We start from the raw sequence: 26,998 nt of genomic DNA on the forward strand, positions 1-26,998 counted from the left end.
TTGATCTTTTAGTACTTTATTGAAATAAATTCACCATAATCAATTTGGTTACAGTTCCTTAATCATTTGGTACACATACAGTACTCATAACTAAAATAAAAATGTCTCTACAATATTAACACATTAAGCTGCATTAAGATTAAGATGCTAAAGTCCTGGGCTGATCATGAAAACATAGCTTATGTGTAATCTATATATTTAACATTTACATTTTTGTACCGGAAAACAGTTATTGATATGCAAAATAAAACTAAGCAAACAATAAGCCATCACTCTACACCCCATGCTGTATTCATTAAGCACTCCACATTAACTACCATAAGGACCAAAGGAGCAGAATAAAAAGAAATCTAAAACAGATTCGGCAATTGTTCACCATCTTTTACAGTTCTCTCTCAGATGTTGAGTTTGAGTGCATAGACGTTTACACAGGATAAGGTACTGGTTTACTCCAATCCACTGCACACTTGGCACACACAGCTGGTAACATGTGCATACAGGTGATTCACAAAAGAGTTCCCTGTACAGGACAGAGTCACTATCCTTTTCTCAAAACTCCTCACTCTGCAAAATGTTTCCTTCTGTTCCAGCTGGAGAAAACTGCCCGCACCGACCCATCTGAGATTGGGAGAAAATAGATGAGAAGAGAGGGGAAGTTTTTCAGACTGTTCAAACGTGATCATACAGGTTGAACGTGCGTTGACATTGTGAGTAATGTTTGCTCTCCATGTATTCCGTTTACTTGACCCACCAGATTTTGTAACCTGATTTTGTAAGGTAGATTGTACTATTTCTACTAGTGTTTATTGACTTTATATTAGAGTTACTTTTATCAAACAACTGCATTGTTGAAGAGATGAGAAACAGGCATTTAGTTACACCTGAAGCCACGCCTATAATAAGTGTGTGTGAAACGCTTACGCAGAGAAACAAACATTTAGATGCATCAATACACTCAGGCCAGTCTTACCTCGTCTCTACCCCACACTGGCCCAAACAAACGGGCAGCTGTAGTGTTGCTGTGCAGTTGTCTATGGTGATGTTCACACTGGAAACCCTTGGAGCACAGCTGTGGTCACCTGGGTTAGAGGGACGTCCACAGTAAGGACCAAAAGGCATTACAGGTACCATCAACAACATTCATTTTTTTGTTCTAAAGTGCTCTTCCTTGGCTGCTGACATATTTAGGAGACTGAAATGACAGTGGACAAATGAAGAAAATAATTATATTTGAGGGAAATAGCTCTTTAATACAGTACAGAGGTACAATTAAATATAATTAATCATCACATGGAGCTATAATACAGTACACAGTGACTAGGCCCATTCTTTTATTGCATTTTCATGCCTGCTCTCCTCTCTCCTTGCCTCCTTCTCAAAACCCATTGGACAAGCAAGCCAGTGGTCCTGCCCCTCCGGCCTTGTCCTTTGCTGGGTTTTGACATGGAGACCAGAGAGGACGCGAAGAGTATGAAATTGAGAAAAAGCCAGCAATAGAACAGCGATTATCAAACCTCAATGGGCCTAACACACTTTCTACAGTTAACAATTTAGCTTTGAGGTATTTTTACTAGTCTCTCCTTGCAGTGGAAATGTACAAAATGAATGATTGAACCATCTAAGTTCAACCACTAGATGTCAGGCACTTTCTGGTCAACCTTTTCGCCTGACCGCATAAGCGGAGCCGGCTAAGAAGAGCGAATGTCTCTTACTGACTGACTGACTGACTGACTATCTCTTGTTAAATAGCATAGTGGTTAGATAAGCAGACTTGGGAATGTTGAAATAAATAAAGTTTAAATAATGCTAAATTGTATGCTGCAGCCAGGTTAGAAAAATGTGATTGAATACAATAACTATCAAGGTTAAAAACTCCTGCAGTTGTAATTCTCACACCTTGTCTTTTTGAGGAATAGGTCAAGACAGCCTTTTGTCTCACACTCACTCACACTCACTCTGACTTTTCACCTGTCTTATTGAGAGAGATAGGATTAAAACCCAACTATTAACATGCAAAACAAACCGCCTCCTATACAGCAGGAAGAAACCTTCTGTCTCTGGTAGATTCCACGTGTCCTAGACTAGGTTAGGACAATAGAATGTTAATTCCTGTAACCTTGTAAAGATTTCACATCTGTATGCAAGAATCTGTTGATCTGTAACCGAAAATGACCCCAAGGGGGCAGAGTTAAGAGCATGTCCTCATTGGACAGTGAAGAAACCAACAAGATTCGTCCAACATGCCAACGAAGAGCCAATAAGCCCCTGGGGCTAGAGGAATAAAGCCGGTAGAGAGATGGAGATCTGGGCGAATAAATGTGGAGATTTTAAGGGTTAAAACAACTATTTACAGGACAGCTACAGCGTAATTCATGTATTTTGACTTAACATTTTTATTAATAAATCTTTGTGTTAAATCTTCATTTGGACCGAAGTCTCTTCTTCTTCAGAAATTCTCATACACGTAAATTCTCTACAGGAACTATAGGTCCCATGGAATAGTTCATCTTCAGTCTCGCTAGAAATTGTTCAATTCTTATGATTATTCCTAGGAAGTTAGTAGATACTAGTAAGCCGATTACTGGCTAATAAGCTGTTAAAATGGCCAGTGGCAAAAGCAATACAGTTCATAGATGCAATGGTGGAGGTAAACTTAATAAGAAACGTTAGTCAGTTCAACACAATCCTCAATGGAGTCTAGAAATGTGTAATACTGTGGCGTAGTGGTTAAAGACAGTGCGGAAGACCTAAGTTTGAATCTATTGAGAGCAACGTCATTTATTAATCATTTCTGGTAGATTCCACGATGTCGTGGTTAACGACACGTCCTTTCACGTGGGCGACCCGGGTTTGAATCACGAGGTGTCAACATTTTCTGTTGCGGACCGGCTGAACCAGGCTTTCCTGGTCTCTTGTTCGGTAAAACCAAGTGAATAAAGCTCTGCCTGGGGTAGCCCTGAAGTTCCCCCTCATTTTACCAGTAAACATACGGTCTCATGAGTCTTTACAAGGCCTCGTACCCCCAGGTTTCTAGTACCCCTGGTTGGGATCCACTGTTTAACACAAATGCATGGAGTGAAGCGTAAACTTACATGTATAGCAGCAGTGTTGCTCGTCCCATACCCTGTCCTCCTGGAAGCACAACATGAAAGGTATCGGAAAGGGCATGATGTCTTAGTTTCACACTGTGTGATACATTTGATTTACACAGAGAGCATTGAGTACCTCCAGGCAGTTCTGATGGGGACAAACTCTTCTTTCTGTCTGAGTGCCATCTCTGGTACATCTGTAGGACTCACAAGGCAGGGCCGGGTCTGTCCATCTGTCCCCTACCTAACCGAACAGGCACATAAACATGACACACCCAGTTGCCATGGTAAAAACACGGCCAACGTGTGCAGTGTTTTTTTGGGGTGGTTTTCTGGAATGGTACCTGTGTAATTGTTCTTTTTCATTTTCGTATCTTACCTTGTAGGCCGTTCCATTATAGGTGCATGTCTTCTCAACTGCAAAGTGAAGCGTAGTGAGCTGAGCGCTAGGAAGACACAACCTGACACAACCGTTACCAGAGACATGCACTCTACATTATTACGACGAGGATAAGATCCATTATCCTACCACATATCTGCTGACCACAGCATCGAGTGACCAGGCTTGAGCTCTGACTGCAGATGGGGGGCGGGGAGGGGGGTACGGGTCGACACTCCTCTGTCTTGGTCTGGTTGTTACATCTACACTCCTGACAGTTGGACCGCCATATCTCCCCAAACTTTGAAACAAAAGAACATCAGGTCAAAAACGACCATCATAAACTGGGTGGTTCCATGTCTGGATGGTGATTAGATGAAAGTTCATATCAGATATCTCACGGCTAGGACAAATACATTTCATTGTTGCAATTACACTGGTAACCGGTGAATATCAATGAGGCTTTAAATATTGCATTAAACCATCCCTTAGCCGTGGTATAATCTCCATATATCACATTCCCACCCACTGTGCTTTATTGCAGGGATATATAGGCCCTTTAATAAGAGTGTAGTCATGGAGCAGTGCATGCTCATGGTCTGCTCACCATCTTGGGTTCTCCCAGCGGACCCTTGCAGTCTGGAAGACACGAACAGGTTTAACTTAAATATAGAAAATGTCAGTATAGAGTGTGGTAAAAGGTAATGAAAGTGAATGACTTAAGATGTTCCTAACTTGAGGGAGTCTCCACATAACTTACACGTTTACATTTTCTGGAAGTCAGAATGCAACCTATGGAAGTGGATCATTCAAGCTGGGATTTGGATTAGCTGTTGTTGCTTACACTTTGGGGATTGAGGCTGGGTACATGTAAAAGGACTTTGTGACAACAGTGGATGTTTGAAATGACAGATGGATTTGGTCGAAGGCCCTAGAACAAAATCCACTACTATTCCACTTACAGGGACACTCCGAGACACAAATCGTTTTGTGCTCCTCGGCTCTGAACTGTCCACTGGGACAGAAGCAGCCAGCCTTCACCTGCCTTAGGACAGTCCCTGGTAAACGCTCTCTGCAAAAACACCAAGAAACAATTACAAAACAGTTTTTGATACACTTTTGCTAAAGACTATCAGGACACGGGGGGACAGGACGTTCTCACCCTCCATGACAGTAGTCATCCAAATGGCCTTCGCACTCTTTGTACACCATCCCCACTGGGCACTCGACCACTAAAAAGAACACACAAATATCACATCTCTTTCTGTCCTCATGTCATACTTTATTTTCCATTCACAGGTACACCACAGGATGAGTGATAAAGTTCATTTTAAATTCGACATGTTTTAGAAGATTTTCCCAGCATCAAGACACATCAGGACATATTATGTAAGGTTTTCTATGGTCATTTACCACAGGTGCTGTTGGTTAGTTGTCTCCAGTCCACACAGAAGCCTAGGTTCTTACACTCCTCAGCCGCCTGCTCCAGAGAAGCACAGGCCATATCACCCTTCAAACATGAGTCAAACCTGCAGTGATCTTCATGCAGTTTGAGATTCACCAGCCGACTGCAATTTGCAAACACTCTGCAATGACAAATATCAACGGACTAGTCAGCAAACTAGTCAGAGAACATTACACGGCATACACAGACTCAGTCTCACAACACAACAGTTTTGGTACACAACAAATCTGAATGGAATCAAATCAAAGGCTTTATGATAGCCGTCACCGTAATATTGAATCAAACCACAGATATTTTACATGATCTATTTTACATGATTGCTCCAAGTGAACCGCACTGAAGTGAACCGAATTGTCTTACGGATGATGGAAAAGTTCACAGAGGTGGTTGTAGGTACAGTCAGGTGGTAGAGTAGGATTGGTACTAGGAGTCGGGCAGGGGACATTCGTGGGAGCAGCACTACATTCAGGCTTCAGTGGGTCCTTATAAAGCCAGTCATAGGCGGTCTTATCGCAGCAGCTGTCGTCTTCAATCTCCCCACTTCTACGCACACAAGAGCTCCCACCGCACACGCCTGCCAGAGGACAAAGGTTTGGCATCACACACACGTGCATAACCTCAAACACACAGGCACACACGCGGCCTGTGTAGACACACACACACGTTTGCCTGGTACCGACCGCATTGTCCTTGGGTGTTATTCAGGAAATGCTCCATGGCCAGAGTGACCACTAGGTTGTAGGATGGGGTGAGGGAGATATGCGAGCGGATGTCAGGGATGTAGACAGACACCATGTAACCTGTCGTCTCAAACCTGAAGCCGTGCTCCTCATAGGGGGGCTTGACAACCCTTCTGTTCAGAGTACACTACAAGACAAACACATGGAAGAATGGTACGAGTAAGTTCAATCACAAAACCTAGCTCTGTTATGGATATCGATTTAACAGACAATCAATATTGTGACTGGTAGAATAAATCAATCTAATCGACTGATAAAATAATCAGTCAGTCCGTACGACAATTAATCAATTTGTCAGTCGGTAAATCAATTAGTCAATCAATCAAATGTGAAGACAGCTGGAACAATTAATCAACCAATCATGAATGGAGACCAACAGTACCTGCACTGTGTACTCATCCGGTACGACGCTGAGAGTGGCCGTGTTGTTCTGGTACTGAAGGATGATGCCTTTGACACAGGAGCCGTCCAACCCTTCCATACAGAAGTAGTTGTCCACCGCAATGGTCAGGTAGTGACGTGGTGTTTTCTCCTCGACCAGGATGTAAGTACAGTTGTCCAGGAAGTCAAAGGTCACGCCCTGGAAGGAGATGTAGTGAGGGTCTCCGTAGAGGTCGCAACGACCTGAGGGGTATAAAGTGGATTAGGTCGAACCAAAAAAAGGTGAGGATGAGGATGTAGGGGAACCTAGTGGTCAGATCATCTGTAAATGAACCAGTAGATAGATTATACCAGAGTTGGTAAGATTACAAATCAGTAATTCTGTCCATGTTCAAGACATCCATCCATCCATCTTCTTCCGCTTATCCAGAGCCGGGTCGTGGGGGCAGCAGTCTAAGCAGAGATGCCCAGACTTCCCTCTCCATAGACACTTCCTCTAGCTCTTCCGGGGGGACACCGAGGCGTTCCCAGGCCAGCTGGGAGACATAGTCCCTCCAGCGTGTCCTAGGTCTTTCCCTGGGTCTCCTCCAGGTGGGACGGGCCCGGAACACCTTTCCGGGAAGCCGTCCAGGAGGCATCCGGAACAGATGCCCAAGCCACCTCAGCTGACCCCTCTCGATGTGGAGGAGCAGCGGCTCTACTCTGAGCTCCTTCCAGATGACCGAGCTTCTCACCCTATCTCTAAGGGATCTCCCAGCCACCCTGCAGAGAAAGCTCATTTCGGCCGCCTGTATCTGGGATCTTGTCCTTTCCGTCATGACTCAAAGCTCATGACCATAGGTGAGATTAGGGACGTAGATTGACCGGTAAATCGAGAGCTTCGCCTTACGGCTCAGCTCTTTCTTCACCACGACAGACCGATACATCGACCGCATTACTGCAGAAGCTGCACCGATGCGTCTGTCAATCTTCCGTTCCATCCTTCCCTCACTCGTGAACAAGACCCCTAGATACTTAAACTCCTCCACATGAGGCTGGAACTCTCCACCAACCTGAAGTGGGCAAGCCACCCTTTTCAGACTGAGGTCCATGGCCTCGGATTTGGAGGTACTGATTTTCATCCCAACTGCTTCACACTCGGCTGCAAACCGTCCCAGTGCATGCTGAAGGTCCTGGTTGAAGGGGCCAACACGACAACATCATCCGCAAAGAGCAGAGACGAAATTGCGTGGTCCCCAAACCTGACACCCTCCGGCCCCTGGCTGCGCCTAGAAATTCTGTCCATAAAAATTACAAACAGAACCGGCGACAAAGGGCAGCCCTGCCGGAGTCCAACATGCACTGGGAACAAGTCTGACTTACTGCCAGCAATGCGAACCAAGCTCCTCCTTTGGTCGTACAGGGACCTGGCAGCCCTTAGCAAAGGACCCAGGACCCCATACTCCCGAAGCACCCTCCACAGGATGCCGCGAGTCGAATGCCTTCTCCAAATCCACAAAACACATGTGGATTGTTTGGGCAAACTCCCATGAACCCTCCAGCACCCTGTAGAGGGTATAGAGCTGGTCCAGTGTTTCAAGGCCCGGACGAAAACCACACTGTTCCTCCTGAATCCAAGGTTCTACTGTCGGAGAGTATTCTCCTCTCCAGTACCCTGGCATAGACTTTCCCGGGGAGGCTGAGAAGTGTGATCCCCTTGAAGTTGGAACACACCCTCCGGCCCCCCTTCTTAAAAAGAGGGACCACCACCCCGGTGTGCCATTCCAGAGGCACTGTCCCCGACCGCCACGCAATGCTGCAGAGGCGTGTCAACCAAGACAGCCCCACAACATCCAGAGACTTGAGGTACTCAGGGCGGATCTCATCCACCCCCGGTGCCTTGCCAACGAGGAGTTTCTTGACTACCTCAGTGACTTCAGCCCGGGTGATGGACGAGTCCACCTCTGAGCCCTCAGCCTCTGCTTCCTCAATGGAAGACGTGACAACGGGATTGAGGAGATCCTTGAAGTACTCCTTCCACTGCCCGACGACATCACCAGTTGAGGTCAACAGCTGCCCACCTCCACTGTAAACAACGTTGGTAGGGCACTGTTTCCCTCTCCTGAGGCGCCCGATGGTTTGCCAGAATCTCTTCGAGGCCAGCCGATCGTCCTTCTCCATGGCCTCACCGAACTCCTCCCAGGCCCAAGTTTTTGCCTCCACAACCACCCAGGCTGCAGTCCGCTTGGCCTGCCGGACCCGTCAGCTGCCTCAGGAGTCCCACAAGCCAACCAGGCCTGATAGGACTCCTTCTTCAGCTTGACGGCATCCCTTACTTCCAGTGTCCACCACCGGGTTCAGGGATTGCCGCCTCGACAGGCACCGGAGACCTTACGGCCACAGCTCCGAGCGGCCGCTTTGACAATGGAGGTGGAGAACATGGTGCACTCGGACTCAATATCTCTAGCCTCCCTCGGGATCCAGTTGAAGCTCTGCCGGAGGTGCGAGTTAAAGATCTCTCTGACAGGAGACTTGGCCAGACGTTCCCAGCAGACCCTTACAGTACGCTTGGGTCTGCCGAGTCTGTCCAGATTCCTCCCCTGCCATCGGATTCAACTCACCACCAGGTGGTGATCAGTTGACAGCTCCGCCCTTCTCTTCACCCGAGTGTCTAAGACATACGGCCGCAGGTCAGATGAAACGACAACAAAGTCGATCATCGACCTAGGGCCTAGGGTGTCCTGGTGCCACGTGCATTGATGGACACCCTTATGCTTGAACATGGTGTTCGTTATGGACAAACTGTGACTAGCACAGAAGTCCAATAACTGAACACCGCTCGGGTTCAGATCAGGGGGGCCGTTCCTCCCAATCACGCCCCTCCAGGTGTCACTGTCGTTGCCCACGTGGGCGTTGAAGTCCCCCAGTAGAACAATGGAGTCCCCAGTCGGAGCACTTTCCAGCACCCCTCCCAGAGACTCCGAGAAGGTTGGGTACTCTGCACTGCCGTTCGGCCTGTAGGCACAAACAACAGTGAGAGACCTATCACCGACCCGTAGGCGCAGGGAAACGACGCTCTCGTTCACCGGGGTAAACTCCCACACATGGCGGCAGAGCTGGGGGGCTATAAGCAAACCCACACCAGCCCGCCACCTCTCACCATGGGCAACTCCAGAGTGGTGAAGAGTCCATCCTCTCTCAAGGAGTGTGGTTCCAGAGCCCAAGCCGTGCGTAGAGGTGATCCCGACTATCTCTAGTCGGAACCTCTCAACCTCACGCACAATCTCAGTCTCCTTCCCCACGTCGCTCCTTCGGGCTAAGCCCGGCCGAACCCCATGGGGAAAGGCCCGACAACCAGGCGCTCGCGAACGAGCCCCAACCCCGGGCCTGGCTCCAGGGTGGGGCCCCGGCTGCGCCATACCGGGCGATGTCACGGTCCTCAAAATGTTTTCCATCATTAAAGGGTTTTTGAACCGTTCAAGACAGTTTATCCTAATTGCTCTTTTAAATGGGCATCTGCCAATTGACAAAAAATCCAGTGATTCAGTATTCAATAATAGTACATTAAATAATCGAGGATTGAGTTGCATGGAATTGGACATGATTTGCCTAGAATGGTCCATTGGTCTAAGCCATAAATAAATCAGAAAAATTTCAGAAAATAAATATTTCACAATATAGGAAATACAAAAATTGCCAGGTAAAACAAGCAATGCACTTTTAAACCTTTTTTCAAAACTTTCCAAAAATACAGCTAGCAGTGTCAATGTGACATTAAAAGACAAAACACTGTAGCACCAGCATAATGGACAGACAGAAAGAAAATCTAATGGACTCACAGTCACACTTCCAGGAGTCACAGCATCCGTCTGAAACTATGACCATCTGTCCCCTGGGGCAGAAGGTGGGACGAACTGGGGATGGACAGGTGACTGAAGTCATCTCTATCTTCCTATTGTTGCATGTTTTATGGAAGCAGTCCTCAGTCCAATTCTGTCCACAATTCCAGCTGTGGTTTCCTTTCAGATCAAGGCACTCACACCCTGGGAACAACAAAAAGATTTGCCTCAAGGATTGTGGCTAGTTGAAAGGAGGGTATATCACTGGAAATGTTTGATATTTACCAGTAAACTACCAGAAATGTATGTAATCTCAGTCAGAAGTCCTGTTGTAGATTAATGAAGGTACAAACAAATACCTCTGGCCATCAATGTGATGAGCAGAGGTATTTGTAAGAAAATGTGTAGTTAAAAACTGTAATTACATTTTCTGCTAATTGCAATTACATAAGATTCTGGTTAACTTTGGCAAATTACAGGTAGTGGATACAACTTAAATATATTTAAATAATTTGGCTTACTTTGTGTTGTTGTTTGAGCTGTAGATATTGTTATAGAAGTAGGGGGAGATCTTGTGGAGGATGTTGTAGTACTTGAACTGGTCGGTTTGTTTGTCGTTTTAGTGTAGGGAGTAGTTTCTTTACTCTGGGAAGTAGTTAGTGAAATTAGCTCTGAACTGTTTGTAGTAACTGGTTGGTTTGTAATTACAGCGTATGAAGTAGTTTCAGCTGTTTGTTTTACATTTGAGGTTGTAAAATATGAGAATGCAGTAGTGGGTTGTGTAGATGTGGTTGTATATTCAGGTCTAGTGGTGGGTTGTGTAGATGTGGTTGTATATTCAGATGTAGTGATGGGTTGTGTTGATGTGGTTGTATATTCAGATGTAGCGGTGGGTTGTGTAGATGTGGTTGTATATTCAGATGTAGTGGTGGGTTGTGTTGATGTGGTTGAATATTCAGATGTAGTGGTGGGTTGTGTTGATGTAGTTGTATATTCAGATGTGGTTGTATATTCAGATGTAGTGGTGGGTTGTGTTGATGTGGTTGTATATTCAGATGTAGTAGTGGGTTGTGTAGATGTGGTTGTATATTCAGATGTAGTGGTGGGTTGTGTAGATGTGGTTGTATATTCAGGTCTAGTGGTGGGTTGTGTAGATGTGGTTGTATATTCAGATGTAGTGGTGGGTTGTGTAGATGTGGTTGTATATTCAGATGTAGTGGTGGGTTGTGTAGATGTGGTTGTATATTCAGATGATGTGGTGGGTTGTGTTGATGTGGTTGAATATTCAGATGTAGTGGTGGGTTGTGTTGATGTAGTTGTATATTCAGATGTGGTTGTATATTCAGATGTAGTAGTGGGTTGTGTAGATGTAGTTGTATATTCAGATGTAGTAGTGGGTTGTGTAGATGTGGTTGTATATTCAGATGTAGTAGTGGGTTGTGTAGATGTGGTTGTATATTCAGATGTAGTGGTGGGTTGTGTTGATGTGGTTGGATATTCAGATGTAGTGGTGGGTTGTGTTGATGTAGTTGTATATTCAGATGTGGTTGTATATTCAGATGTAGTGGTGGGTTGTGTAGATGTAGTTGTATATTCAGATGTGGTTGTATATTCAGATGTAGTGGTGGGTTGTGTTGATGTAGTTGTATATTCAGATGTGGTTGTATATTCAGATGTAGTGGTGGGTTGTGTTGATGTGGTTGAATATTCAGATGTAGTGGTGGGTTGTGTTGATGTATTTGTATATTCAGATGTGGTTGTATATTCAGATGTAGTGGTGGGTTGTGTTGATGTGGTTGTATATTCAGATGTAGTAGTGGGTTGTGTAGATGTGGTTGTATATTCAGATGTAGTGGTGGGTTGTGTAGATGTGGTTGTATATTCAGATGTAGTGGTGGGTTGTGTAGATGTGGTTGTATATTCAGATGTAGTGGTGGGTTGTGTAGATGTGGTTGAATATTCAGATGTAGTGGTGGGTTGTGTTGATGTAGTTGTATATTCAGATGTGGTTGTATATTCAGATGTAGTGGTGGGTTGTGTAGATGTAGTTGTATATTCAGATGTAGTAGTGGGTTGTGTAGATGTGGTTGTATATTCAGATGTAGTGGTGGGTTGTGTAGATGTGGTTGTATATTCAGATGTAGTGGTGGGTTGTGTTGATGTGGTTGGATATTCAGATGTGGTTGTATATTCATATGTAGTGGTGGTTTGTGTAGATGTAGTTGTATATTCAGATGTGGTTGTATATTCAGATGTAGTGGTGGGTTGTGTAGATGTGGTTGTATATTCAGTTGTAGTAGTGGGTTGTGTAGATGTGGTTGTATATTCAGATGTAGTGGTGGGTTGTGTAGATGTGGTTGTATATTCAGATGTAGTGGTAGGTTGTGTAGATGTGGTTGTATATTCAGATGTAGTAGTGGGTTTTGTAGATGTAGTTGTATATTCAGATGTGGTTGTATATTCAGATGTAGTGGTGGGTTGTGTAGATGTGGTTGTATATTCAGATGTAGTGGTGGGTTGTGTAGATGTGGTTGTATATTCAGATGTAGTGGTGGGTTGTGTAGATGTGGTTGTATATTCAGATGTAGTGGTGGGTTGTGTAGATGTGGTTGTATATTCAGATGTAGTGATGGGTTGTGTTGATGCGGTTGTATATTCAGATGTAGTAGTGGGTTGTGTAGATTTGGTTGTATATACAGATGTGGTTGTATATTCAAATGTAGTGGTAGGTTGTGTAGATGTTGTTGTATATTCAGAAGTAGTGGTGGGTTGTGTAGATGTGGTTGTATATTCAGATGTTGGTGTCGGTTGAGGACCTAAAGAGACAAAGACAGTATATGAATGTGTTAATGAACCTCTAAACACTAAACACTGATGTACAGTATCTCATAAAAGTGAGTACACCCCTCACATTTTTGTAAATATTAGATTTTATCTTTACATGTGACAACACTGAAATGACACTACAATATAGTAGTAAGTGTGCAGCTTTTATAAAAGTGTACATTTGCTGTCCCCGCAAAATAACACAACACATCCATTAATGTCTAAACCACTAGCAACATAAGTGAGTACACCCCTAAGTGAAAATGTTCAAATTGGGCTCAAAGTGTAAATATTTTGTGTGGCCACCATTATTTTCCTGCACTGCCTTAGCCATCTTGGGCATGGAGTTCACCAGAGCTTCACAGGTTGCCACTGGAGTCCTCTTAGAGACCTTGCGCTCCTCCACCTTCCCTTTGAGGATGCCCCACAGATGCTCAATAGGATTTAGGTCTGGAGACATGCTTGGCCAGTCCATCACCTTTACCCTCAGCTTCTTTAGCAAGGCAGTGGTTGTCTTGGAGGTGTGTTTGGGGTCGTTATCATGTTAGAATACTGCCCTGCGGCCCTGTCTCCGAAGGCAGGGGATCATGCTCTGCAACAGTATGTCACAGTACATGTTGGCATTCATGGTTCTCTCAATGAACTGTAGCTCCCCAGTGCCAGCAGCACTCATGCAGCCCCAGACCATGACACTCCCTCCACCATGCTTGACTGTAGGCAAGACAAACTTGTCTTTGTACTCTTCACCTGGTTGCCGCCACACACGCTTGACACAATCTGAACCAAATAGGTTTATCTTGGGCTCATCAGACCACAGGACATGGTTCCAGTAATCCATGTCCTTAGTCTGCTTGTCTTCAGCAAACTGTTTGCAGGCTTTCTTGTGCATCATCTTTAGAAGAGGCTTCCTTCTGGGACGACAGCCATGCAGACCAATTTGATGCAGTGTGCGGCGTATGGTCTGAGCACTGACAGGCTGACCACCCACCCTTCCAACCTCTGCTGGCAGCACTCATACGTCTATTTCCCAAAGACAACCTCTGGATATGACGCTGAGCACGTGCACTCAACTTCTTTAGTCGACCATGGCGTGGCCTGTTCTGAGTGGAACCTGTCCTGTTAAACAGTTGTATGGTCTTGGCCACTGTGCTGCAGTTCAGCTTCAGGGTCTTTGCCATCTTCTTATAGCCAAGGCCATCTTTATGTAGAGCAACAATAATTTTTTTCAGATCCTCTGAGAGTTCTTTGCCATGAGGTGCCATGTTGAACTTCCAGTGACCAGTATGAGGGAGTGTGAGAGCGATAACACCAAATTTAACACACCTGCTCCCCATTCACACCTGAGACCTTCTAACACTAATGAGTCACATGACACCAGGGAGGGAAAATGGCTAATTGGCTAAATGTACACTGTTATACAAGCTGTACACTCACTACTTTATATTGTAGCAAAGTGACATTTCCTCAGTGTTGTCACATGAAAAGGTATAATCAAATATTTGCAAAAATGTGAGGGGTGTACTCACTTTTATGAGATACTGTACATCATTCACATGTGATCAAACTTATCACTGACTGAAGAATGCCTCAATTCAGTTATAATAATGTATTTCTACTTACCACAAGTAATGCGTCCCTGTTCGCAAATGCTTTAGACAGAGAACACAACACAAGACCACTGTTACCATTCTTCGGAGTGCCAAACACATTATCTTATATTTATAATGTAATTACCTATCTATGATATGCTAGAAATTGGCGGACTCACCAGTTCCCAGTGGGTGTCCTGACAACTGTGCCAGGTTCAATCACAGTCTCATTGGAATAACAGGTGCAATTGAACAAAGTGGAGCACCTCTCAGTGTTCTCATCATAGTAGGGAGCTTCTACCGGGCATCTGGGATAGCAGCCTGTCCGCGAACAAAACAACGAAGCATTAAGACACACTGTACATGTACGACAAGATAACACACTGTACATGTACGACAAGATAACACACTGTACATGTACAACAAGATAACACACTGTACATGTACAACTAAAAAGAAGTCGCTTGTTTGGGTTCAGACATAAGTGCTAGAAATATCATGGTACAGGAGCGGTTTGTGCGTTCTAGCTAACTTGTCAGCAAGAAGCAAATCTGGGACCAGGCTGGTGGGGTTCATTCATCAACAGTTCAGTCACCTTCCAGCTTGCCAGCGAAGCGGTAGTTTTTGCCACATGTCTTGACCTGTCCACAGGGATCGTAATGCCAGCTGCAACCGCTCTCCTCGTTGTAATAGTCACAGTACACAGCTATAGGGGCAGGTAGAGGATTAAAGCTATTGTTAATAGGTACACAAAAGCAGAGCAAGACAACCTGTAGTGGAATGCTTCCTTTAAACAATGTATTTTAATATAGAAAGAACTCAAAAGTAGTGACTTGAACAAAGCCCATTCTGGGTAGGCACATTCATGGCTCAAAGTCATAAGAAAACGGATATATTGAATTATTAGTGTCAACTGTGGTCTGGTACGTACGACACATGTCCGGCGTTCTCCAGCGGACACACACGTCGTGGTCGCTGCAGGCTTCAGCGTAGGCCGCCACGGCCGTACAGAACCCCAGGAACTTCCCCTCGAACTCACAGGAGCACGACTCCAACACACAGGCCTGGTAGAACGGCTCCGGGTCCACCTAAGGAACCAAGGACCACGTCTTACATGAATGTCAGCTTAAACATGTACATTCAAGTCATTTACCCAGAATGCTTTACAGTAGCAAGTACGTACATCCATACTGGCCTCCTGTGAGAATCAAAGGCATTACATAATAAAAATGTCATATGAGTAGTGATTTCCAAAAAGACGTATTCACGGAGGCAACAAATTCCCTACCCACTCAGGTATAGAGTAAAAACAGTGTGAACTGTTCCTTTAAGTCTACTTCAGGTGGCAGGGAAGGTGTTTGGCATTGGGTGTGAACTATCCCTTCAGCATACCTTCAAGTGGCAGTCTTTGAAAGTGTCTCCCCGGAGGATCATGCAGCGTCTCTCTGCCCAGGCGGAGCAGTAGGTGTGACGCTGGCACGGAAACACATCATTGGTCACGTCGGAGCAGGGAGGAGCCGCTGTCTTCCAGCTGTTGCCGAATGTTAGGGGGCTGGATACCACGGACGACCCGCTTATCTGCAGGTCGTTCATCTCATTGGAATCGAAGTTTCCGCAAAGTCCACACACACGGTTCTGTCAAATACAGAGCAGCAAATAAGTACTATGTATGAAAAAGTACGCCTTCATTTCATCAAGAAATACATTTATTTTAGACGTTTATTTATTTATACAACAAGCAACAGGGAAATCATACAGGTTGCACCTTTAAAGTGCTGGATTTAAATTAGAAACACAAGACAAAAGCTACCACAGAAAAGTCAACGTATAATCTAAACCATAACATCTGGAGAGAACTCACTCTCCATTGGTGCTCCAGTGTAACGGTGAGTCTGGTGTGTTTGTCCCAGATGAGGGTGAGTCCTCGGGTAGGGACGGAGATCATGATGTAGAGCCCCACAGTGTGGGTGGAGTAAAGAGGCTCTGTCTCCACCGAAGCCCATTCCCCTTGGAGCCGTCTGGTCACCTTCATTTCATTCAGAATCAGAGTGACTTGACCCTGAAAGATAAGAGAGAAACAACATTATTAGAAACTGTCCGTATTACAATCCTGTTACCACTGGTTCACTTTAAATTGATGTGCCAAAACAAAAAAAGACGTTTACATTCACAATGAGTTGCTACCTGATGATACAAAGTAGCACCTAGGCCCTGCTGGTTGGAACACAATCCAAACAAACAGAGATGTAATAATAATGCACTTCAAAAGCATGGCGTGAGGAGAGAGGTTCAGTACCATCAGATCTAACACGATGGCCCGGGAACAGGTCAGTGCCTCATCACAGCAGGGAACACTCTCCACGGTGACAGCGAACGACCCAGCTTCACCACCACAGCCATCCTGACAGAGACCAAGACAGAGATGGAGGAGTAACAATGAGAGTTACAGGCAATATGCAAGAGTTGTACGGCACTACTGGCATAAATGTTTTAAATGTTCTTAATGTTTTAAGCTAATGTTTCAAATAATAGTTTTCTTCAAAATATATTTTCTTGACAGTCTGTCTATCAGCTGGCATTAACCTGTAATCTTCTCATACTTGCTTAAGACACGTGCAGTTCTATCTTCCCATCCGAAACCATCCTAAACTAGAGAATACTATTCCAGTCTGGTTTGGTAAGGGAAGACGAGGAGACAATTGTTTAAAGGAAGGATTCCACACAGTGCCCCTTTAAGAATTTATGGTTCATTTATATGAAGTGCATTTCTTATTTTTTTAAATGCTGTATTCAACAGGAATGTGTTGAAAGACAGAGGAGAGTGCCTCTGCTGAAGGAACCGTGGGCCAGATTCAAAACCAGATTAGACCACTGGACCAAATGTATAGAAAATCTAAAGAACAAAGTTCATCACTATAAATGAACCCCCAACACGGTAAAACTGCAGATCTAAAGAATGAGCAATGCCTCTGATTTCTGTAGCTTAATGTGTGACTCACCTTCACTAGTGTGTACTGACAGTTGCCATCGTAGCGATACCATTTGGAGTCAAAGGTCTGGTAGTGTCCGTTCCCATAAACTTGGCATGAACCGGGGCACGGTTCATCAACACAGGTCCACTGACCGTCACGGCAGGTGCTGGGAGGTTAACCAAGACAAGTGAAAGTTTGGATTCATTTTGTATTGCTTCGTCACACATGAATGCTACCAGGAAACTGATTCCACCCTGTTATTACGGATCAATAGGACAGTTGATGTAACACAGATACCTTTGCACCAGTTAAAATCCAGAAGGTCATGGTCAGTGCCTGAGAAGTAGCCGGGCTCACTCACCACGTTCTGCAGTTGGTCTTGACACTCTGTCCCGCGTCGAACACTCTGCCGCTGAACTCACAGGTGCAGTTATCCATCGTAACGCACACGCCCCTGTGGTCTTCCATCAGGCCGCCTGGACAGTAACAGCCACTGGTACAACTCTGAATATCACCCTGGTAAACAGAAACACCACAGTAGTTGCCCAGCATTGAATGTCTCCATTACAATTCAATTCAGACTTTATACAAGCAGCATGAAATATGAACACATACTCACTGAACCTACCGTTGGTTTGCTCAGACTGCCACACGTTTTTTGAGCTGTGTTTATAGGATATTCTGAGCAATGTACACACACTTTCCCCAGTGTGCAACCTGAAACAGACATACTTTAGTGTTATCTTAGAAACACAGTAACACCCTGCATCTCACTGCTGGCTTTCCTCCGAAGAGAAGCATGGTTTTGGTGGATCCCTGGCTGGGAAACTAGACGCTGCTAGACGTTTTGTTAGAGGGTCCGTGGTCACAAAATATCTCATAGCAATGATCGTAACAGAAAGAGGTGTTTTGATCCAGATGTTTTAGCTTAATTTCCAATCCAGCCCTCATTTTAACACGGCTCCCTAATTATCCCAGGCTTCTCATCTGCTCATTAGTCTCTACTCTTCTATAACTAAAATAAACTGTATGAAATCACTAACATAAGTGGTAATATAAGTTGCTCTGGATGACAGGGTCAGCTAATGTAAACGCAATTAAAAATAAACCAACTGAATTCATGTTTATGATTTGAACCATCCAGTAAGGAAATGAACAGAACAAATATATATTTTATTTACCACAATCCTCAGAACACTGCAATCGTCCATTCTCACATTTGCTGCGAAAGAGTATACAAAGGTGGACATTGAAAAAACACCTTACTCACTGCTTTACGTCGAACTAACAAACAGTACATTTTGTTACAGGACTAAAGCTGTGACGTGAGAGTTAACACTCAACGCCAGTATCGTAATCTATAAGGAGACCTTCCTACAGAAGTACACCTGAGGGAACTCACCACTGGCGTCCATCTAACACAATGAGCCCTGGGGCTGTTGCTCCTCCCAGGTGATGGCACGGGCACTCTGCCGAGGGGGTGCAGCGGAGCTCCCCGTTCAGGTGAGTGCCCTCCATGCAGCCACAACCCTCCGTGGGGGCATCCTCCACCCCACACCGGGGGTCTGGCCCGGAGAGGGAGAGACAGGTACGGTTGCACGCCCTCATTCCATAGTCAAACCTCAGATTGTTCTCGCAGGACAACGCTGGAAATAAAAAAAAAAAACGGAAGCAACGTGATTCAGTGAAATGAATCCCTGAGCACCTTCACGTGTCGGCCCTTTTATTAGGGCTACTCACTGCAGTTGGTAGCGGTTCTCCAGTCGCCCACTGTGATTCCTTGGTTGGCACAGGCTTTGGCGTAGTTTGCCAGGGCCACGCACAAACACTGCTGCAGGCCACCCCCACAGGTACATGTTTTCTGGATACAAGCCTGAACACATGTCACAAGTCCCGAATGATTACAAAACAGTTTGTTGTTTTACCTTAATGCATACAAAGTGTACAGTTTATTTATAGATTTATTCATGCTGGTGCTGCTTTATCCTTGCCTTGTGGTAGATGTCCGCTGGAACGTGATTGTGGCATTTGGCAAAAATTCCATCTGGGTCTCTCAGGGGTTGACACTTCTCATCCGCAAATATTTCTAAGAAGTAATCATCCATGTTAATTTCCTTCGTAGAAAATCAAGTGAACATGTGTGAGAAGCGATGAATTCTTCAGCGAGACTTTACCATTGTCAGTGTTGATGCAGACATTAATTATGTCGACAGGACAGTCCCCTACACTCCAGGAGAGGGCAAACTTTTCCGGTGAATTCTCCACAATACCACTGCTTGTGGTGAAGTCATCAGTGGTATCGGTGTTGTAGTTTCCACAAAGTCCTAGCATTAGGGAATCATGTACCGCTTCAGCATAAGCATTAGAAATAACCCAGTATATCAAAACCATAATAAAATACAGTATTTTTTAGATTCTTTCATTATAGTAAAGCAATTATAATGATCTTGTACTATAATGATAATGTTGATGAGGCAGAAACATTCGAATTATAAAAGCTAAGCACCTTCTGGCATCCCAACTTCCCTCTGTGGTAGAGTGATATAGAGCTGGAGGTCTGGAGATGTCTGAACTTGGATTTTCATGCCAAATGATGTCAGTACCTGGACATACATAGACGACTGCCAGAACACCAGTGCATGCTCTGACTGATGTAGCTCTTGGATTTCCTCTTTCTCAAACTGAACGCTGTTGTGAGTGAAAGTGTAGGTATTCTGCAATCAATGAACCAAAAGGTTTTTAGTTGCTGAAGAATAGAATAAACCCAGACACGGAATGGAGTTACAGTAACCGGAATACCAACAGTACCTGGTAAACCTGAAGTACCACTTTTTGGAGAGAGATCGTCTTCTCAGAAAATTGCATTGATATTGTCCAATTTAAACCCTGTTTTTTTTTTTATTCATAACACAAAAAGAAAGTTAGGTGAAAGTACTTTACGAATAAGTCAAACATTCACTGCAGGACAAAAATCATTCAACTTACCTTTGAAACCACGTATGTGCATTTACCAGGAAGGGTATATTCTTTTCCATCAAACGTGGTCACAAACTGCCCTTCAATCACACACCTGCTAGGACAGCTGTTTTGGGAACAGCTCCACTTGCCATTGAGACACACACTGCAGAAATGTTAAGACATTACTATCAAGTTAAGTGGACAAATATGTCTGAAAGTTGAATCCTATTCTTTAGTGCAGTCCTTCTGAATGGATATGCAACATGTCAACTGAGACTTTGGATTCACTCACCAGGTCTGGCATTTGGTAATGCGTTCTTCCCAGGCTGCGTAGGTCCTCCCAGCAAATTCGCAGGGACAGCTGGACACATTGACACAGTGTTGGCCCTCTGCTCGATCGTTCAGGACCTGACCTGAAACAGACATTTAAACCCTCATCAGCGTTTCTAATGTGAAAACTGAGCCAAGACTTTAAAGCCAGGCAAATCTGGTTGCCATGACATTTCAATTATTCAGACACTGAGTATTTATAGAAACCTTTTACACCACAACCTACACTTAACAGCGTCACAATATAAGTTCTACCTTGGGAACAGGCACATGTGCTGGTGATGTCCTGATTACTGGTTCTAGGTTCAGGGTTGGAACAGGTGGGCACAAACGCATCACCCAGCTCCTGAAAACGCAGGTCTCCTTGGCAACTGAACTCAGCTGGATCGCAACAGACACACACACGAAGACGTTTAGAACTGTTTAGAAGAAAATAACTTCAGTTTCAAGGTTTATTTGTCAAATGCACTGAACAACACTGTGTCATACTGCACAATGAAATTCTTGTGACGTGGCACCTGACAACTACATAGTGAGAATTAACAAGCAAAATATATGAGCAAAAATATAGCCAAACAAAAAATAAAGCAATAACATACATAACACTGTACACTAGCAGCAGTTTAAAAACTGTCAACTATCAGCAATACTGGTAGTAGTAATGAATATTATAGATATTGCAAGTACGGCAATAATATACATAACAATGTAAACCAGCAGCAATTTCAGAGAGAGTAGGAGGGGAGTATGAACAATATGGGTAGAGGTATTGAATATTATAGATACATATGAGTGTAATATGCTTATGAACTATACATGCAAAGGAATATTCTAATGCCCATTAAATGTACCTGAAAGGACATCGGAGCATCTGGAAAAGTGATTATAAGTAATGATGGACTGCAACTCCTTACAACAGATGTATCGAGCAACTAATACACAGCTCCAGAAAAAATGAAGAGACCATTGCACCTTTTTCTTTTCTTTCCAAAAAAGTTGAAAAGGAAAGTTTTGAGTGAGGGACAGAAGTGTTCAATTTGCAGTGGTCTCTTAATTTTTACCCTTCGGTTCCTCACTCAAAACCATTCTTTTCGACTTTTTTGGAAGAGAAAGAAAAAGGTGCAGTGGTCTCTTCATTTTTCCCGGAGCTGTATTAATAGCCTTTATGGATTCTTTAAAACCAAGACCTTATTGTAAAGTGTTAGATTTCTTTTCAACAGGAGTACTTACGACATTGGGTTATGGTTCTCCAGAAACCCCAGGCAAGGCTGGTGTCCTTACACTGATGGGCAATTTCTTTGTAAAATGCACATCCAACATGTTGATTGTTGGCATATCCATAAATATTTTTCTCACAAAGACTTATGTAGGTGACCGTTTCAGCCTGCAGACATTCAAGGTAGTGGGAGAAGAATGTCCGACAGACCTAGAAAACATTGCACATTATAATGTAAAAAAACATTCTTACGCACAGTCTGTACACCAATATAACCCTCAGAACTTACAGCAATATGGCATGTTGTAGCATAATTTATATCATGAGGTGATATGCCGTTCAAAGGTATTGATGTACCATTGAATAGATTAATGAAGCAGTGCAGACCATAATACAATATACATACCCTGTTCAAAGTCCGGAGGGGGTCCATGGTTTGGCATCGATCCCCTGGCAGAACACTCCCTGCAATCAATCCCTGGGGTTCGTCTACATTTCAAGGAATATATACTTAAGTGCACTGAAACAGCAGTTAACGGTCTAAGTAGAGCACAGCGATCATCAAGAAGTGTAGTAAGAAGTGCAATTGATATTCAAGTGGCTGTTTACTGGAATTCATTTCCACATGAATATGCTAATGTTAACGCTTTCATCCTGGTTTGGTTAGACAATTCAAATTGTTCAAATGTTTGGGCGAATGAGATCTCCTTTTTACCATTTACTGTCTTCATTCATCAGAGCTTCTCGTAAGAGGGTTACATTTAGAAGTACAAAAATATGTTTGTAAGGTAATCAACCTGGTGTGTTTGGATGTCCACATAATCCAGTCATTCCACTGTCTAGCTCCTGCTCCAGTTCTACCTGTTGAGGAACAGGATATCCCAGAGACATCGTAATCAATCATGCATTATATAATAGGTCATCTCAGTACCCAGAACCAAATTACCTTTATTAAATCCTGAGAGATTTATTAACAGATAACAATGATATACTGTATTTGACTGGTTCATTACCCAGAGAGAGTCGATGCCAACTCCCACACTGCTCCAGATGACTGACAGAGGTAGAACGGTGCTCCTCAGCTTGGTGTAGATACCGTACCGGAACACATGTTGATAGGTGTGGTCATATGGCAGAGACACCCTGTTGACATACACATTTTATTAATGTCAACAACAATTCACAGAAATGTTATTAAAAGTCAAAGTGTGCCATTGTAAACAAAAAACAACAACATAATATCCAGCAGTGGGTAGAGTACTGAAAATCTGTACTCAAGTAAGAGTAAAAGAATACCTGAGCACTAGCTACATATTTTGTTCAAGACATTATCTTGTGTAGTAATGCTCAGTACATCTTGTCAATCAAATATTTGTTATTAGTAAGACAGGTCTTGGGTGGAATGATTGCAACTAAGCCACCTGGTTAGCAGCAATTGCTTTCAACTAAAATCAGCTAGCTAGACTGGGTATGTTGCTAACTAAAGTGCATTACTAAATAATAAAGTTCGAGTCAAGCCCAATGAACCACTAATACAAATATACTAACAAGCTGTAGTGTTATTATATGTTGTAAGTTAGCTAGAATATTACATTATAATTAGTATATATTACTGCATTTCGTTGTACTGTACTTATACTTGTTCAATGACAAAAAAGTTTAATAAAAAAGAAAACTGATAGTTATAATAGGATTTAGATGGCTAAGTAGCGCGAGCCGATTCGCTAACCTTACCTCTACGTGCTTGCTGAGTTTTTGAAAGCAGAGATGGTTGCGAGTTTGGGAATAAAAAGACAAGATTTCATGATGACTGTGTTGCCTATTTTAAATATAAATCGAAACATGTCTTGCAACTGTGGCCAAGGATGGGAATATCCCTCGTCAACGTCCTCCAATTAACAACTTTCCATCTCGGTGTCTGTCATTGCTCATGACAGGGGCAGTTCAAAAATGAAATATACATTTTTTAAACACGTTTCTAAATAAATATTTATCCTCCCCCTAATGTAAATGTTATGATAAATAAAGGCCAAAAAACAAACTATGCTAAAGGTTAAAAAAAAGGGTTATTTCTAGGGTTATTTTGGTGTTGGTCTGGGTCAAAACTGAACAGAATGTGTAGTTCAGTTAATATTATTTATAGGTTTAACAGTGTTTTACAGCACAACGTTGATCTTTTGCTATTTTTTTTTTGCTCCTTCCAATAATTCCTTATTGGATTCATAACAAACCCAGTCATGAACTTACAAAAACTATGTGGTTAACCAGATTCATTCATGCATTATTTAGGCTTAGAACTAGAAGCTGATGAAGTTCAATTAGAAGTAATTACAGAGGGTTTAGTACAAATTTTAAAGAACACTAAACTAGTTAATGTAATCACATGTGTAAAAGTACTAGGGTAATTGGCCTGTAGTACAGATCACATTTAAGGGCATTGGATAAAAATCTAATTTATACAGTAAGGAAATACCAAATACTGGATGTCCACAGAACAACCTTCTAGCTTTACAGTCAGCTTTAGCTGGATCTTTGACACCATGTAAAAGATGAAAATTGTATAAAAGACTTCTGCATCTACTCCTTTGTGGCTAGGCCAATCAGTTTTTCATTAGTATATAGTCAAATCAAGCAGAATAGAAAATAACAAGATATAATACAAGTGAATAAATCACCAACATGCTCAGCTCGACGAAGATGGTTCCATTGTACAGAATCCGGGTCTGGATTTTGTTGACACTGATCTCCACATAGTCCATCAGTCCATTAGTGCCACGCCGCATGGTGATGTCACAGTCCACCCGGTTGTAAGTGAAGCGGGTCAGTGTGAATGGACAGGTGGAGCGGACATAGAATGAAGTTCCGTTGAATGTCTTGATGACCCCACTGCCGAACGTCTTACACACATCTGAAAGGGGAAAAAAAGTCAGAGATCAAAAACTCAATCATGAGTACACACACTGGTGGTATTACACTTGTAATCGCTAGGGACCAAACTTACTTTTATGGGTATCAATGGCTGAAAAAGAACCAACTGAGCCCAGAGCTGAAAACAACAAAAGATTATCCATAAGCTAAATGACATGCTCTTGTCTATCAGAATGCTTTAACTAATTTCACCATACTTCTGCAGTGTAGATAATCAGTTAATCAGAAATAAATAAATAAATGAAATGAAGCTAAATGTATAGAACGCCAAAACAAACCCAACCAGTCATGTTTTAAAGCATACTGTACCAAAGACAATGGAAAGTAAGGCAGCCTCCAATGTCCAGAATGGAGAAAGCATGCTCCAGAAACGGACTGAACAACCGAGTAACGAGAGAGTGTGGCAGGATAACCGACTGAAGAGTCTTTGGCTCTGGTTTTTTAAATACCTTAATCTCCTGTCCCACCTGCTTTTTGGAGGACAAGGAAACGAACCACAAGATTAAACTTACCCCTGTAGGTTAATGATAAGCCTGTATTACTTAAATCATTCCTGCATATCGACTTACTGTAGGTGTAGATTTCAAGTGTTTCACTCTCTTTAATACTAGGCTTTAGAAATGTGTAAAACCATTGGCCTGAAATGTTAAACAAATGCACCATGTTTCAAAGGTAGGATAAATATATTGTGGAAAGAAAACTACAATTCTATAAAATTCTATAACATCGAAATCGGTTACATTTTCTCTGAAGTTATATTAATCAATCAAATGTATTTATAAAGCCCTTTTTACAACAGCAGACTACAACAGTAGTGTTGAAACCTAGAGAGGACCCAGGCTCAGAGGGGTGACCAGTCCTCTTCTGGCTGTGAGATATTAAGAGTCCAATTGGAATAATGTATAAATGCATGTGGGCTAAATCCAGAGTCTATTTAAATTTAGACTAGGTCAGAAGTATGACCAGATGGACAAGGACAGGGACAGCAACGGGCCATTAAATGCATTACTCATATCAACAACGATTTATAGTGGGGAAGGAGAGCTGACCCAATCCCCCAGCACAATAATATAGCAGCGTAAGACCTTGGGACTGAAATCAATCCACCCACATTGCCAGGCATCAACCACAAATACCCTGGCCAGGAAAGTGGAGAAAGAAGAGAGTTTTTGGAGGAAGAGCCTAATTCAAAACCATGCCGCAGTACACACGTAACAAAGGCAGTGGAGTCTCTCTAGGCCACCATCATTCCCCTTTTCCCCATTAAATCAATTGTTGTCAGTGGAGGTTTCCTGACTTCATAAACGACTAGTCAAATTATTTTATGTGTAAATGAATACTCAGGAAGTATTTGGTTGTCGGCCTTACTTGTAAGGGAAACCATCTCTCAAATGTCTCCATTTGGCAACCCCTTTAATGTTGCATTTACAAACAAGTAGCAAAATACCTGTAAGTCTGGCTCAGAAGGAGTTTCCTTATTTTCTTGTATATAATCATTGCATCTTAAGATAAGAACAGTGTGTTAACGGCCACCAACATGTACTTCTGTAGAGGACCGGTATGGTCTCAGACCAGTGGACATAGACCAGTTGGCAACAGATGCCATATAGTTAATGTTGTATTTGGCAACCATGGGTCTCACAAGGGAAATTGCCCTTTATAATTGGTGAAGCATTAAGTAATTTTTAAAACCAGGAAAGAGGAAGAAATTTAGCCTTTGTTGTTCCATTTTCCTCCACTGCCCTTCTCAAACAAAAGGAGAAAACTAATAGGCAACGCCTTATACTGAACCAACAAGAGAACATGAGGGGGGATTTCACATACAAGGAGCCCAGGAATCTTAATCACATTCTCCTTTCGACTTCTTTGTTGCAAAACAAAAGTGTTGAATTCAAAGCATAACACTTATGAACCCTCCCCAACCACAAACCCTTTCTGATGGTAAATGATAAAACCTGCACGCCCATGTATAATAATATAATCAAAAAATACATACTGCTGTGCTAACAACGAACAGGCAACAGTAAAAACATCGATCCCCAAAAACAATAATAATAATGGAAATCCAGACTCAACTCATCTAAATAGGTTTAGTAGTTTCTGAGATGAGGCCTGTGCCGTACGGATGGAGGCTGATCCACTGGGGACAAAATTGACTGACCATTCCATCCTGCAGTCATGTAACAACTCTCAAGACAGACAAGAGATCAGCCATTTCCCGACCACAGCTTCCCTGTCTAATGGGACCAATCAGTGACCATTATCAGGGGTTGGTCCTGAACAGCACTATATTCCCTAGAGATTGTA

The 26,998-nt window shown here is 43.2% G+C and overlaps 1 protein-coding gene across 1 annotated transcript; it reads right to left on the bottom strand.

Moving 5' to 3' along the window:
- Positions 1-25,095, bottom strand: LOC105028201 (mucin-2). The gene is made up of 48 exons (XM_034290236.1): positions 25,001-25,095; positions 24,765-24,809; positions 24,443-24,671; positions 22,777-22,906; positions 22,561-22,624; positions 22,170-22,252; positions 21,778-21,973; positions 20,803-20,928; positions 20,510-20,630; positions 20,245-20,380; positions 20,068-20,145; positions 19,766-19,973; positions 19,434-19,583; positions 19,251-19,345; positions 19,000-19,132; positions 18,662-18,905; positions 18,441-18,481; positions 17,888-17,976; positions 17,621-17,775; positions 17,287-17,425; positions 16,584-16,688; positions 16,149-16,346; positions 15,680-15,922; positions 15,219-15,375; positions 14,883-14,993; positions 14,467-14,608; positions 14,319-14,347; positions 12,439-12,688; positions 12,091-12,378; positions 11,878-12,033; positions 11,626-11,820; positions 11,281-11,568; positions 11,029-11,220; positions 10,394-10,968; positions 9,873-10,076; positions 6,056-6,297; positions 5,614-5,800; positions 5,294-5,507; positions 4,882-5,054; positions 4,631-4,700; positions 4,431-4,540; positions 4,076-4,107; positions 3,619-3,769; positions 3,469-3,506; positions 3,226-3,333; positions 3,093-3,132; positions 971-1,079; positions 1-618 (listed from the first exon to the last, which is right to left on the bottom strand). Exons 1-48 carry the CDS (start codon positions 25,050-25,052, stop codon positions 447-449), a joined length of 7,293 nt encoding a protein of 2,430 aa, XP_034146127.1. The 5' UTR covers positions 25,053-25,095; the 3' UTR covers positions 1-446.
- Between the last annotated feature and the right edge of the window lie 1,903 nt (positions 25,096-26,998).

The sequence above is a fragment of the Esox lucius genome, chromosome 23 (genome assembly GCF_011004845.1).
Source record: "Esox lucius isolate fEsoLuc1 chromosome 23, fEsoLuc1.pri, whole genome shotgun sequence".
Taxonomy (NCBI): domain Eukaryota; kingdom Metazoa; phylum Chordata; class Actinopteri; order Esociformes; family Esocidae; genus Esox; species Esox lucius.

Coding starts and splice junctions, on each gene's coding strand:
- LOC105028201 (XM_034290236.1), bottom strand. CDS start 25,052: ATGCTTTCTCCATTCTGGACATTGGAGGCTGCCTTACTTTCCATTGTC. Junction 5,801..6,055: donor CGGATGAGTACACAGTGCAG/GTACTGTTGGTC, acceptor TTTGTCTTGTAG/TGTACTCTGAACAGAAGGGT. Junction 3,133..3,225: donor CCCATCAGAACTGCCTGGAG/GTACTCAATGCT, acceptor TTGTGCTTCCAG/GAGGACAGGGTATGGGACGA.